Genomic DNA, 12,721 nt, shown 5'->3' with positions numbered 1-12,721 from the left:
GGTGCCAAAGTCGAATATATGGGCGGCACCTGCTCTTCAACTCGCGCGGTAGGCTGACGTACATACCTTACCTACCTACCTGCCTTACCTACCTAAGGTAGGTAGGTACCTACCTAAAAGAACGCAGATATCTCGCTCGACTCACTCCAGTTTTGATGCTGCCAACACTCTGCAGAAACCCTCCGAAAGCCTCAAATCTCGTAGCCCAGCCCAGTCCAACTTCGCATCCCTTGCGGCATTCATATCGGAACATTTAGTATCCCCAACATTATAACATTTTACTTTGACCCGTTTGTCTGGTTTACATTGAGCCCGCTCGCTAACATGCTTCTGCTCCTGCTTGCCATTAAAGTCCTTGTCTGCCATGTCGCTTTGGCATCAGCAGAAACCATAGCAGACGGCCTGTGGCAAGAAACGCGTAACGCCAGCGACTTCACTCAGCAAGGACCAGTCAAGTCGGCATGGATTATCACGCCAGAGAGTTCCATCACTCGACAAGGCCACTTTACGGTAGATGCAGATGACATGGTCACCGTATTAGTCCCCAGTGGCACGCATTGGGAGGCGGATGGTTTGGAGGTGGTCAAATCGGGCAGAAGCTCCGACATGTTGGCTGCCGAGACCTAGGGGTCCAATGCTGCGGTGAATGTCGTCAGTAGCCTGAGCCATCTCGCCAAATGCTGGTATGATTGAAGCTCACTGACATATAATCGATCAATCATCGAAAAAGGCCAACGGGGCAAGCGCTATACTGAGAAATGTCAACGTCCAAGCCAACGATGGCTCCATTGGCCTCTTCGTCCATGGTGCCTCGGTTGCCTTGAACGGCGCCAAGCTGTCTAGCAGCAGCCCAGTCGGACACTCGGTCTTTGCTGCAGGTGGCGGCTTCATCAACATGAGCGGCATATCGGCCATAACGACAGGCCCTCGGAGCAGCATCGCGGCTGCATCGACCTTGTACTCCCGCGTCCGGATAGAAAACTCACAAGGGCTCACCTTCGGGCCCGGGAGCCCATGCCTATTCAGTCTAGGTGGTTCTTTGAATGTCCGGCAATTCAAATGCGTCTCGTTTCGGAGCCCATTTCTTGTAGTCGACAGTACAAAGGCTGTTTGGCAGGACCGTCTAGTAATCAGTCTGGATCAAGTTGAGGCCGAGGCAGGCGGGCTTGCGGCCATCGTCATGTTTGACAATACAAGCCGTCCGAACGCGCGACCTACACCCTGGTTGAGGGTGAACGACACGGTTATAAAAGCTATACAGCCCGAAGCGGTGGGCATGTGGCTCAGCAACACCGGAGGGAGGGTGGATATGGCGCGGAGCACAATCATAGCCAATGGTACTCTAGTCCGAGCTGTCGCCGCCGGCATGCCTGCCTGGGATGGCTCGAGCGGATTCGAAAAGAGGCACTTTGGAGACGAGAGTACAGCTATGATATTCAGTGTTGCACAATCCTCCCTTAGAGGTGACATTGTGGTCAGCGGCAGGGGCGGCATTGACTTGCAGCTGAAGGAAATGTCTGAATGGGTCGGGTCGGCCGTGGCGGAACACAGTGACAGCCACGTCCATGTTGATCTCTCTCGAAACTCGATATGGAGGTTGACCAATCATACCCATGTCCAGAAGCTCATGGACGACGACCCGACGCTTGGAAACATTGATAGCCAAGGCTTCAACCTGACATACTGCAAGAATGTTTCCAACATTGCGGTCCCTGTTTCTCCTCTCGCAGGCGGTGGGTTTGCTGTTGGTCTACCGGTTTGAGTATTGAACTGTTCACATATTTTTACCCCAAGATTGTGTTTTCTTTTCTTTTTTTTCCCCTTTTTCTTTTTCTTTTAATCGCAGGGGCTTTGGTGGCAGTCGGATGCTGACCCCATACGGCTAAATCTCACCACCTAAAAAGGGAGGCCTGCAGCTTGTCCCGACCTTTTCCTTGGCAGCCAAGACGGCAAGAAAGAAGCTTAATTATGAATACTCAACATGCTAACGAAACTAATAAAACTATCGCAACTCATCCGCTGCCTCCGCCCTACACAAAGGCATTTCCATATAATAATCAATTGGGTCTCTACCCGCCTGTTAACCCCGCATGAAAAGTCCCGCTAGTGACCCATATATGTCGTCATCACGAAGCAGTCTATACGAACGATGTCATAGCATAGTCACTGATTCAAAAAGTTCCTTACCTTGTTGAGGAGCAATAGTGTCTCAAGTGAGCTTACGCGTTAGCATGTAGCCAATGCATCTCCACGGGAATAAGAATGGCAAACTGCCAACTTGCCAACCCGAACCGAACCAGTCTAGAACTAGACTATTCAAGGTTTGACTCTTGTCAACAAGTTTGGTTCACGCGTTGTCGAGCCTAGCTTCCGACATTGTTTTTAGTCAGACAGACTTGCCTTAAAGGTGGGCGTTCTGCTGTGATTGGCATCTGGGGATTCTCTTCTCCCCCAACCCATTCGTTCCAAGGACTGCAATTCCTGCCACCTGTATCAATTATCGTCAAGAGAACAATAATCAAACATGGTCCTCTCACGCCATGTAAGCATCAGTCGGGGGGTTTTCTTTTTGTTGGCATTCCTGAATAGAAGAACAAGAGAGCAACCCACTAACCCAAACCGGCTTTCAGGTAAACCCGGACGACATTGTCCAGCACCTGCACAACTCGTCTTTGAAGGAGCAGGACGGCGACAATGACACGCGGACCCAGGCTGCGATTTCCCACCTGACGCCGTACTCGTCTCGCTACGCGAGCAACGTGAGCCTGCCCAAGTACAAGCTCCCCAAGGAGGGCGCCGAGGCCGACACGGTCTACTCGATGATTCGCGATGAGCTTGACCTGGACGGGAAGCCGAATCTGAACTTGGCCAGGTAAATTCCGACCGAGCTGGCAACCGGCTCATGCAGCCAGCTAGCTGCTGCAAGTGAAATTTTGACCTCGAGCTGACTTTTGAATTGTCCCAAACCTCTTTGTAAAATAGCTTCGTGGGCACCTACCTCGAAGACAATGCCCAGAAGCTCATGGTAGAGAACATTGCCAAGAACCTCTCCGATGCGGATGAGTACCCAGCCATGATTTCGATGCAGCAGCGCTGCGTGAGCATCCTGGCCCACCTCTGGAACGTCCAGAAAGGAGAGAAAGCGGTATGTGCCGTGCCACTCAGCCAACCAATTCCCCCACTCGGTACATTGCCAGTCGTCGTCAGCGAAAATCTAATCACGAAAGGAGGAAAAACCACCACCTGAAAAATAGATTGGCAGCGCAACCACAGGCTCCTCGGAAGCCATCCAGCTCGGCGGTCTCGCCATGAAGCGCAGGTGGCAGGAGGCGCGGAGGGCCGCCGGCAAGGACGACAGCAAGCCCAACATCATCATGGGCGCCAACGCGCAGGTCGCCCTCGAGAAGTTTGCCCGGTACTTTGACGTCGAGGCGCGCATCCTGCCCGTGTCGGAAAAGAGCAGGTATCGGCTCGATGCCGACATGGTGCGCGACAACATTGACGAGAACACCATAGGGATTTTCATCATCCTGGGCAGCACCTATACGGGGCATTATGAGCCCATAGAGGAGATTTCCGAAATCTTGGACAAGTGAGTGTCACATTGGGATGTTGGACTCTTCAGTTGGTAGATGCAGAAGATACTGACATGGTCGTACTCCTGGGTTTAGGTACCAGGCTGAGACTGGGCATGATATCCCAATCCACGTTGATGGTGCAAGCGGTGCTTTTATTGCCCCCTTTACTCATGCACAAGCTGGTGGACCCAAGTGGTAAGTTTTTAGTGTCCAAAAGAAGAAAAAAAAAAGTCTTCAAGGCGTGATTGAGAGCTGACAAAAACCAACAAAACACAGGGATTTCTCACTCCCCAGAGTAAAATCCATCAACACCTCGGGCCACAAGTACGGCCTTGTGACGGCCGGCGTTGGCTGGATCGTCTGGCGCGACGAGTCCTTCCTGCCCAAGCACCTCATCTTCGAGCTGCACTACCTAGGCGGCACCGAGGAGTCGTACACGCTAAACTTCTCGCGGCCCGGCGCCCAGGTCATCACGCAGTACTTTAACCTCGTCCATCTGGGCTTCTCGGGCTACCGGGCCATCATGGAGAACTGCCTGGCCAACGCGAGGCTGCTGTCCAAATCTCTCGAGGCGACGGGGTGGTATACCTGCGTATCCGACATCCACCGCCGCGTCGAGACGGCCGGCTCCAACGGCAGCAACGGCAAGCAGAAGGAGCCCGAAGTGACGCCCGAGCATGCAAAGGAGACGTCTGCCGACTACGTGGCCGGCCTGCCCGTGGTGGCGTTTTGCTTCTCGGACGAGTTCCGGCGCCAGTTCCCACACGTCAAGCAGGAGACGGTGTCGGTGCTGCTCCGCGCACGCCAGTGGATCATACCAAACTACGCGCTGCCGCCCAACGAGGAGAAGACGGAGATCTTGAGGGTCGTGGTCCGCGAGAGCATGTCGCTGGATCTGCTCGACAGGCTCCTGTCCGACATTTGCGAGGTGACGCAGAAGCTGATGGACGAGGACGAGCTCGACCTCAACGTCTTGCAAGGGAGCAGACACAAGGGGCCTTGTACCAAGGCCGATGTTAGCAAAGAGGGGAGAGCCCAGGCCAAGAAGGAGAGGGACGATCGACACAAGAAACACCAGGCCACCGGCAGGACGGGCAGGATGGAAACTGGTGTTCACAGGTCGACCTGTTAGACTCTGTTTGCGTTGGGTTGGGTTGCGACGGTGAGGGTGAGGGTGACGTTGACGGCGAAGGTGGCCATGTGCGAGAACAAGGGCTTCAGGCCTTGCCCAGTAGCAATCTAAATTGACAGGATCCTACAATGAACCCGATTTGTTGGGAAATGGCCCAAGTTGACGCCAACGCATACGTCTTCTCAGTCCATGTCTGACGATGCCAAGCTCTTCTCCAGGCTGACAACCAGCCTGTCCAGGTTTTCAGCCATCGCTTTCCCGGCACGGGTACAAACCCCGGAGACTGCACACGCTAACACAGCTCTGGATAAACAGTCCGTTGTCTGACCAATGAGGTCGCTTCCACCACTGGGTATCGATCCCTGCCGCCTTGCCTATGGTGGCCTATTTGTTGTAGGCTGTAGCAAGTATGCCTCCACATAATGCTGACAATAACCCCATGACCCGGCCGGCCGCGTGGAGTTGAACCCTATATCTTGTCGCAATGTTTCCTATTATTTCCGAATGAATAGGAGCAGTATAAATAAACGAGAGGAATGTCCAGAGTTTGCATATTGGGGTCGGATGTGTAGATAGTCGTCGGGAGGCATTCTTTCCTCATCTTGAGACACCCTCAAGGCACAAATAAACCATTAGCCCAGCCTTCATGTTCTTGCATAATTCCGAGAAGATGCTTGTTCCGTTGATATTGGCCCACGTTGTGCCGTTGCTAGCAGCGCACGTCTCTGCTGAGGATCACCACAAGCGAGAAGCCCCGAGATGCAAAGCCGTGCCCGGCGCCCACGAGTGGCCATCCGAGGAGCAGTGGCAGGCATTCAACACCTCACTGGGCGGTCAACTGATTCGACCAACTCCTCCGGGTGCCGTCTGTCATCCAGACCAGCCCTCTTATAATGCCGAGCGTTGTGCTGCAGTCCAGACCGGCGGCTGGCAGGGCTTTGCACTCCACGTCAACGACCCGGTTTCCATGATGGGCAACACTTGGACCAACGACTCCTGCCTGCCGGATCCAAGCTTTCCATGCAGCGGAAGTGGATATCCAGTCTATGTTGTCAATGCATCGGCCGTTGAGCATGTCCAGCTTGGTGTCAAGTTTGGTAGGTTCTTTGTCGAGGTCGACATGATACGTTCGCATTTTCCAGCTGGGCCAGCTGACAAGCTTTTCACTGTAGCCAAAAAGCACAATATTCGACTGGTTGTCAAAGCAACAGGGCACGATTATGTCGGTCGGTCTGTGGCGCCAAACTCGCTGTCGATATGGACGCACCATTTGACAGGAATGCAACACCACTCTGCCGGGAGTTTCAAACCCAAGTGTTGCAGTGAAGATGGCGCCGTACACAGCGGCAGCGCCATAACCGTCAAGGCAGCATCTCGGATGCAACAGGTCCACGAGTTCGCCAGTAGGTTCGACGAGGCTGTCGTTGGGGGCAGCGGAAGCACAGTAGGTGTGGGCGGGTATCTGACTGGCGGCGGGCACTCTCTCTTGAGCACCGAGTATGGACTCGCCGCCGATCAGGTCCTCGAGTTGGAAATCGTGACTCCAACAGGAGATATAAAGGTGCTCAACGAGTGCAATAACAAAGAACTGTTTTGGGCGATGCGAGGAGTAAGTATTTTCGCGTCAAACCTGTACTGCTTCCTTGTCCGAGACTGACATTAGATTCGCGTGGTGAAGGGAGGAGGTTCGACCTTCGGCATCATCACTTCAGCCACCCTCAAAACATATCCAACGCCTCAGATCAGCTCCCTGACAGTTGCCCTGTTCCAAAACCCCGCCCTCCTAGACGACCAAACGGCCATCTGGGATCTAGTTGCATACATCTTGAGCGAGATGCCTCGACTGAGCAAGGCTGGAGTTTCTGGATACTTGTATCCCGTGGTCAATCTCACAGTCCCCGGGTTTGGTGTAGATGGACCAATAACGGGATTCTTTGGTGCCCTCACCATTCCGGGTGGGAACAATGGCAGCGTCGCTAACCCTTGGCAACCCATCGACGCCTACATTCAAGCTAACTGGCCTGGCTTGTTCCTGAGCGCCAACCAAATGGGACACTACAGTAGCTTCTGGGACTGGATCCAGGTTCACTTTGACTCCAACCCGGTGGGCGATAACGGGCTTGCAGGAAGCTGGCTCCTTGACGAACAAGCGCTCACTGGAAGCCGAGAGAAGCTCAAAGACGCCTTTCAGCGCTTTGCAGTTCGGGGATGGGCGACATTGCATCTGGTGGCCGGCAAGGGCGTTAGGGACGGAGAGCTTAGGGGCGGCGGAAACGCAGTCTTGCCAGCTTGGAGGAGGGCGTATCTCCATGCCAGTGAGTATACTACTATTTCCGTTCTGCCGACATGACTGAGCTTGTCGGGTGCTGCAATGCTTACACCAAGTCTTTCAAAAAATAGCTTGTGGAATGGGGTTCCCGCCGTTGAATGCGACTGCCAAAGCCGAGGCCATCAAAGCAGTCGACCAAAGTGTGGCGGCCTTGAGGGACCTCGCGCCGGACATGGGAGCGTACATGAACGAGGTGAGCCTAGCTATTCGCCATTACGAACAGAAACTGTAGAGTGCAGTGAAGTGCCCCAAGAGAATGGCCTTGCTGACGAAGAAAATGAATGCAGGCAAATGCATACGAGCCCAACTTTCAGAGAGCTTTCTGGGGCTCAAACTATGATCGGCTAAAGACCATTAAGAGAGATGTTGATCCAGATGATGTCTTTTGGTGTCATCCATGTGTGGGGAATGAGCGCTGGAAGGAAGTGGATGGCAAACTCTGTCGCGTTTGAGTTGTGGGTGTGGTAGATAAGGTACGGTATCCGGTTTGTTGTGTTGTGTGTTGCTGCCTAGCACAAGCTGATGCTTCAAGAAGCGAGACAAGACATTATTTTGAGTCTTTTGTTTTATTCATTACGATGACGATCAGAATAGAGATGTGTTGAAATATATAATGGAATTGCAGTCAAGGGGAATCGAATCAATCTCGAGTTTTCCAAATACGCTCTGATCCGAGGACGGATCGGATCCCCGCAGCTACTGCAGGTCAAGCGGGCCACGGACCCTTGCAATCTTGGCCCTTGGCAATGTTTGGCGCGAGGGGAACGTCACCAGGCCATCAGGGTTCCTGCCTGAAGTTCCCACGTCGTCTGCACTCGAGCTGCATGAGCTTTATCTACCGTCCTAATTCTACAATGAATGACGCCACACAGTAATCCGTGCAGTTTCCTTCAACGCTGCCGTTATTGTTTATTCTGGCATCTACAGCCGTCCTAGTAGCACCCCCACAATGAACTGGCCGTCATAAATCCATCTCGTTACATTCATCATTTTATCAGAGCAACACACAATGGCTTTTAGAACAACACTAGTCGGATGCGTCACGGCCGCGCTGGCCACGGTCGGGCGCGCGTCCCAGCCTGGAGCAGCCAAACCGGTTGAAGCTCCGATGAGGGACCTCCAGTGGGCACAGCTCAACTTTCTGCACACGACCGACACCCACGGCTGGCACGGTGGTCACCTCCTCGAGTCCCAGTACTCGGCAGACTGGGGTGACTATGTTTCTTTTGCCGAGCACCTCCGCCACCGCGCCGACCAGGAAGGCCGCGACTTGCTGCTGGTCGACACGGGCGACAGGATTGAGGGCAACGGGCTTTACGACTCTTCGGACCCCAAGGGCCGCTTCACCTACGACATATTCCGTCGGCAGGACATTGATATCATCTGCACCGGCAACCATGAGCTCTACCAAGCCGACGCCGCTGACCGCGAATGGTCGCAGACTGTCCCGAACTTCAAGGACAAGTACATCGCCTCCAACCTCGATTACATACACCCAGAGACGGGCGAGAAGAAACCCATGGCTCAGCGGTTTCGTAGATTCAAAACAAAGAACCAAAAGATGGACGTCCTAGCCATGGGTTTTCTGTTTGACTTTACCGGTAACGCCAACAACACAGTCGTACAACCTGTTGAGGACACTGTCGAGGAAGAGTGGTTCAAGAATGCGATCAAGGAGAAGCCTGACATCTTTGTCATAATTGGACACGTCGGGTTACGGATGCAAGAGTTTAAGCACATCTTTACAGAGATCCGGAAGCAAAACTGGTTCACTCCAATTGCTTTCTTTGGAGGACATGCGCATGTTAGAGACGCCGTCAAGTTCGACGACGGCGCTTATGCTATCGCAAGTGGTCGGTACTTTGAGACTATAGGGTGGATGTCGGTAGATGGGCTCTACAAAGACACTACCAAGGGCAAGACGCCAGTCAAATTCCAGAGGCGGTACATCGACAACAACCTGTTGGGGTTGTACCATCACACTGGACTCAACCAGTCCACCTTTCCTACCAAGAAGGGCCAAGAAGTGACTGAAATGATTACGGCCGCCAGAAAAGAGCTCAAGCTGGATGAGAAGTACGGATGTGCACCTCAGACCTACTGGATGAACCGCGCTCCTTACCCTGGAAATGAGAGCGTTTATACCTGGCTGGAAACGGAAGTGCTGCCAAAAGTCGCCGTCAATGAAGAGAGGAAGAACAATTCCCGGCTGGCTATCTTGAACACCGGTGGGATAAGGTTCGACATCTTCAAGGGCCCGTTTACCAGGGACTCGACTTTTATTGTCAGCCCTTTCACCTCGGGACTGAACTACGTCAAGGATGTACCATATGAGGTTGCCCAAAAGCTCATTAAGCTGCTCAACAACGGCGGACCGATTCTTGCGGCCGGACAAGGTGTGCCAGACCTGCGATTCATGGCCTCACCAGAGCAGTGGTTCCGTACCGAGGACGTCGTCGTCACCGACTCGACATCGACCCCGTCTCATTCATTCACCGCTGAGGATTTCGACCAGAAGCCTTTGAGCCATCATGATAAACACAAACCGGCCTTGATTGGTGGCTACACAACCAAGGACGACATATCTGATGATGGCGACGATGCGGTGCATTCGCCATTGTCATTCTATAGAGTACCGAACTGTGTCCAGGCCGAGGTTGGCTTTCCCGTCGATGATGACGGAAAGAAGAAGAACCCTGAAAAGGTGGACGTTGTCTTCATCAGCTTCATCCAGCCGTGGGTTTTGCTCGCCCTCAAGTTTGCGGGAGGCGACTATACCTCGGATGACGTTGGTGTCTATCGGAACGGAACCTTTACCGAGATGATGGCCGACTGGATCCAGGAGAACTGGAAGGGAGACTGCTGAACAGCTCATTTGTACAAGAATGAAGATTGTTTATTGATTTTATTGTGGTTATTAGGCGTTGGGGACTGGCACACTTTATATATCCGGTATTTCTTTTGTTTCTTCTCATATAATGTCAAACGAGGTAGATTAACCCCAGCTTAGTGTGATATATACATTTACGCAATCCACACAACCAAGACAGAAAAGATTTCGTTGGTGTTCAAGTTGAAATAGAATTAAAGCCAAATGCAGCCCCTAGACGCCAAACGCCCCCCCCCCCCCCCACATTACACAGGCACAGCTCCGAGATGGCATCAGCCAACTATAACTGATTAAGCAGCCTCTGTTTCCTCCGATTTATTAGCTCCTGCTGCACCTCCTCAACCGTTGGCAATTCCCAACCCTTCCCGTCTCCATTATCGCCCGGCAGAGGCTCCCAACCGGGAGGAAGCTGCTCTCCCTTCCTGTTGTCGGCGAGGTTCTCAAAGGCCTCCTTCTCCTTGGCGGCCTCATACGCCAGCAGCTCATCGTCCTCCTCGTCCGGGCTGTAGCCGTAGTACGCGGCATCGACCTGTTTCCTCAAGTCGTCCCTGGCCTCGAGGGGCTTCTCGTCGCCCTTCTTGGCCCTGGCGGCCTCGAACAGCTCCTTGACGCCCGGCAGCTCCTTGGCCCGCCCAAAGTACCTGTAGCCCCTGCCGGCGCCGCCAATCTCCTTGCCCGCCTCGTCGTAGACCTTGGCGCCGCCGGCGCGCGTGTAGTTGGGCCCGCCGAGGTTCCGAATCTGCACCTCCCACATGTGCTTCTCGCGCATGAGCTTGTTGATCTCGTCGTTGAGGTCGCGGATCTGGTAGTCGGACAGCGACGACTCCTGGATGCGCGACACCTTGCGCGATATGTCCTTGAGCACCTGCCCGCGCCACTTTTCGCACGCCGGGATCGAGTCCTGCTCCGTGATGGCGCGCGGCCGCCGCGTGCGCCCCGCGTCGATGATGCCCAGGTCCGCCGCCTGCGCCTCGCGGAAGCGGAAGAGCATCGACTGCGCCTTTTCTGAGTTGCGCGCCTGGTGGAACGGGGAAAATGAACGGGGTTAGCAACGTTGGGGACACGGAGCATTATCCGGGGGGGAGGGAGAGGTGCCTTACCATCTTGCCGGCGGGTTGTCGCCTGTGCGACCGAGACCTTGTATGCTAAAGACTGTCGTGGACAGATACAGAATAGGCCTCGGGGCGGCTAGATTTGAAGGTTGAGCAAAGCACGACACCAGCGGACTGGCAACTTTGTCGGAACGGGTCTTTTTTTGGGGGCGGGATTCACAATCGGCGAAAGACGCGGGTCATTACCGTTGGATTGTCTTCACCGACGACAGAACCATGTCGGTATGAGATATCGATAAGAAATAAATGCGGGGATTTGTGAACTTCTTTAGTGGGGGCCTTCACCTACTGTGGGTTGGGCGAGTGGGCCATGAGCCTGCAGGACGCGTTCATCGTCGCGCTGGAAATTCAATCATTCAACCGTTCGTCCACCTTCAAAGATGTTTTGTACCCTCAAAAGTTCTCTCTGGTCGGGGACCCAGTTCTGAAACCCAGGTAAAACAGGCAGGTAAATAACAGTCTTCAGAAAAGGGCAATCTCATATACTTGACTATCTTTGGGCGACAACGTGACAAAAGGGTAAGCTCAATCCTTCTCATATCATTCACGGCTACTTGCTCTCCAAGCTCCAGCCTCAGTCAGGCAGGAAGCTACCTAGCTGTTCAAGCAACGGCCATCTCACCATTCTCTGTCTTCCTTCATCACACCCCAACTGCCAGCATCTGGGACAATCCTCGCCCCTGCGATGACGACAAACCCATCACGTAGATGCTAGTCTTTAGGCATGGGATGCAAACCGATCAGCCTTTTATTGGGCATCTGCGTTTCCCCATGGCCGATGCGAGCCCCTAACAAGAACAGAGATCTGAGCAGCGAGGAGCCTTTCCCCCCGATTCCACCCCCTTTATCTATCCCACTTTACACGACATGGCAAAGCCGAAAAGACACAGCGGCCATGACGACAATCTGCTTTTCTCGAGGTTCCCAAAGCCTCTCTCAGCCAACCCATGCCCCCAAGCTACTCTGGGAACCTTGTTCTCAGCAGGAATGCGGGCCCTAATTGTGGTTCATGAGGGAGGTGAACCGATGACCCAAAGAAATATTGTAGTTTTCAATCAGATGCCGTTCATTTTTGTTTTTGTTTTGTTGTTATTTTTTGAGGATGGAAGGGGGTGAAATCGGTCAAGGTCCTCATTTCCCCCCGTTTTCTTTTCATTTTGTCAAGAAATCACACAAAGGCCCGGTGATGACATTGTGTCCAAAAAGCCAAATTTGCAGACCTTCAGCATCTTCAAGGGCTCGAGTTCTGCCCAACCACTGATTCCTGCTGCTGGTCCCTTTGCGAGGCGCGGCCCGGTATGGAATGGGAGGTTTTGGGCGGCTCTTGCCTGCTGGGTCAATGAGAACTTGAGAGAGCTAATCTGAGGGCACCTTTGTAATTTCTTTTCCTTTTCATTTTTCCCGTCGTGTTGCAATTAAAGCTTGTGAAGACGCTGACAATTTATATTGCAGTAAGTAGCTACGTCTCTTTCAAGTTTTCCTGCACTGGGTAACCAGATATCCGGTACAGTTGCTATTTGCATCTTTTTTTTTTTTTTTTTTTTTCTCTCTATCTGAGTGGACATTGAAGGTACAAAAATGAATATCAAATTCCTACTCTTGGTCCTATGATATGGAGTGGTTCGTTTCAGCCATGACATTGGGCAGGATTGGGATCTGTACAGCGACGTTCAATAACCT

At 53.1% G+C, this 12,721-nt stretch overlaps 6 protein-coding genes across 6 annotated transcripts; 5 read left to right on the top strand and 1 right to left on the bottom strand.

Annotated features, from left to right (window-relative positions):
* Positions 1-324: 324 nt before the first annotated feature.
* Positions 325-627, top strand: MGG_17956 (uncharacterized protein; the record flags this gene model as incomplete). Its single annotated transcript, XM_003720875.1, has 1 exon — positions 325-627. One exon carries the CDS (start codon positions 325-327, stop codon positions 625-627), a length of 303 nt encoding a protein of 100 aa, XP_003720923.1.
* Positions 628-1,180: 553 nt separating this feature from the next.
* MGG_17955 (uncharacterized protein) lies at positions 1,181-1,762 on the top strand (the record flags this gene model as incomplete). Its single annotated transcript, XM_003720874.1, has 1 exon — positions 1,181-1,762. The coding sequence occupies one exon, from the start codon at positions 1,181-1,183 to the stop codon at positions 1,760-1,762; it is 582 nt and encodes a 193-aa protein (XP_003720922.1).
* A 412-nt stretch (positions 1,763-2,174) lies between these two features.
* On the top strand, positions 2,175-4,843 carry MGG_02817 (glutamate decarboxylase). Its single transcript, XM_003720873.1, has 6 exons — positions 2,175-2,542; positions 2,631-2,872; positions 2,983-3,145; positions 3,255-3,592; positions 3,672-3,773; positions 3,855-4,843. Exons 1-6 carry the CDS (start codon positions 2,525-2,527, stop codon positions 4,708-4,710), a joined length of 1,719 nt encoding a protein of 572 aa, XP_003720921.1. The 5' UTR covers positions 2,175-2,524; the 3' UTR covers positions 4,711-4,843.
* A 398-nt stretch (positions 4,844-5,241) lies between these two features.
* Positions 5,242-7,751, top strand: MGG_02818 (isoamyl alcohol oxidase). Its single transcript, XM_003720872.1, has 5 exons — positions 5,242-5,807; positions 5,883-6,319; positions 6,389-7,025; positions 7,111-7,232; positions 7,327-7,751. The coding sequence occupies exons 1-5, from the start codon at positions 5,357-5,359 to the stop codon at positions 7,489-7,491; spliced, it is 1,812 nt and encodes a 603-aa protein (XP_003720920.1). The 5' UTR covers positions 5,242-5,356; the 3' UTR covers positions 7,492-7,751.
* A 56-nt stretch (positions 7,752-7,807) lies between these two features.
* Positions 7,808-10,143, top strand: MGG_02819 (uncharacterized protein). Its single transcript, XM_003720871.1, has one exon. It carries the CDS (start codon positions 8,049-8,051, stop codon positions 9,903-9,905), a length of 1,857 nt encoding a protein of 618 aa, XP_003720919.1. The 5' UTR covers positions 7,808-8,048; the 3' UTR covers positions 9,906-10,143.
* MGG_02820 (pre-mRNA-splicing factor ISY1) lies at positions 10,136-11,233 on the bottom strand. Its single transcript, XM_003720870.1, has 2 exons — positions 11,030-11,233; positions 10,136-10,947 (listed from the first exon to the last, which is right to left on the bottom strand). The coding sequence occupies exons 1-2, from the start codon at positions 11,030-11,032 to the stop codon at positions 10,210-10,212; spliced, it is 741 nt and encodes a 246-aa protein (XP_003720918.1). The 5' UTR covers positions 11,033-11,233; the 3' UTR covers positions 10,136-10,209.
* Between the last annotated feature and the right edge of the window lie 1,488 nt (positions 11,234-12,721).

The sequence above is a fragment of the Pyricularia oryzae genome, chromosome 7 (assembly GCF_000002495.2).
Source record: "Pyricularia oryzae 70-15 chromosome 7, whole genome shotgun sequence".
Classification (NCBI taxonomy): domain Eukaryota; kingdom Fungi; phylum Ascomycota; class Sordariomycetes; order Magnaporthales; family Pyriculariaceae; genus Pyricularia; species Pyricularia oryzae.
This window is presented reverse-complemented; position numbering and strand designations above follow the sequence as displayed.

Bases quoted from the DNA above. Each gene is read 5' to 3' on its own strand.
- MGG_02817 (XM_003720873.1), top strand. The intron at 3,146-3,254 runs GTATGTGCCGTG...CCTGAAAAATAG, and splicing joins TCCAGAAAGGAGAGAAAGCG to ATTGGCAGCGCAACCACAGG. The intron at 3,774-3,854 runs GTAAGTTTTTAG...AACAAAACACAG, and splicing joins CAAGCTGGTGGACCCAAGTG to GGATTTCTCACTCCCCAGAG.
- MGG_02818 (XM_003720872.1), top strand. From the start codon at position 5,357: ATGTTCTTGCATAATTCCGAGAAGATGCTTGTTCCGTTGATATTGGCC. The intron at 6,320-6,388 runs GTAAGTATTTTC...CGCGTGGTGAAG, and splicing joins TGTTTTGGGCGATGCGAGGA to GGAGGAGGTTCGACCTTCGG. The intron at 7,233-7,326 runs GTGAGCCTAGCT...AAATGAATGCAG, and splicing joins TGGGAGCGTACATGAACGAG to GCAAATGCATACGAGCCCAA.
- MGG_02819 (XM_003720871.1), top strand. From the start codon at position 8,049: ATGGCTTTTAGAACAACACTAGTCGGATGCGTCACGGCCGCGCTGGCC.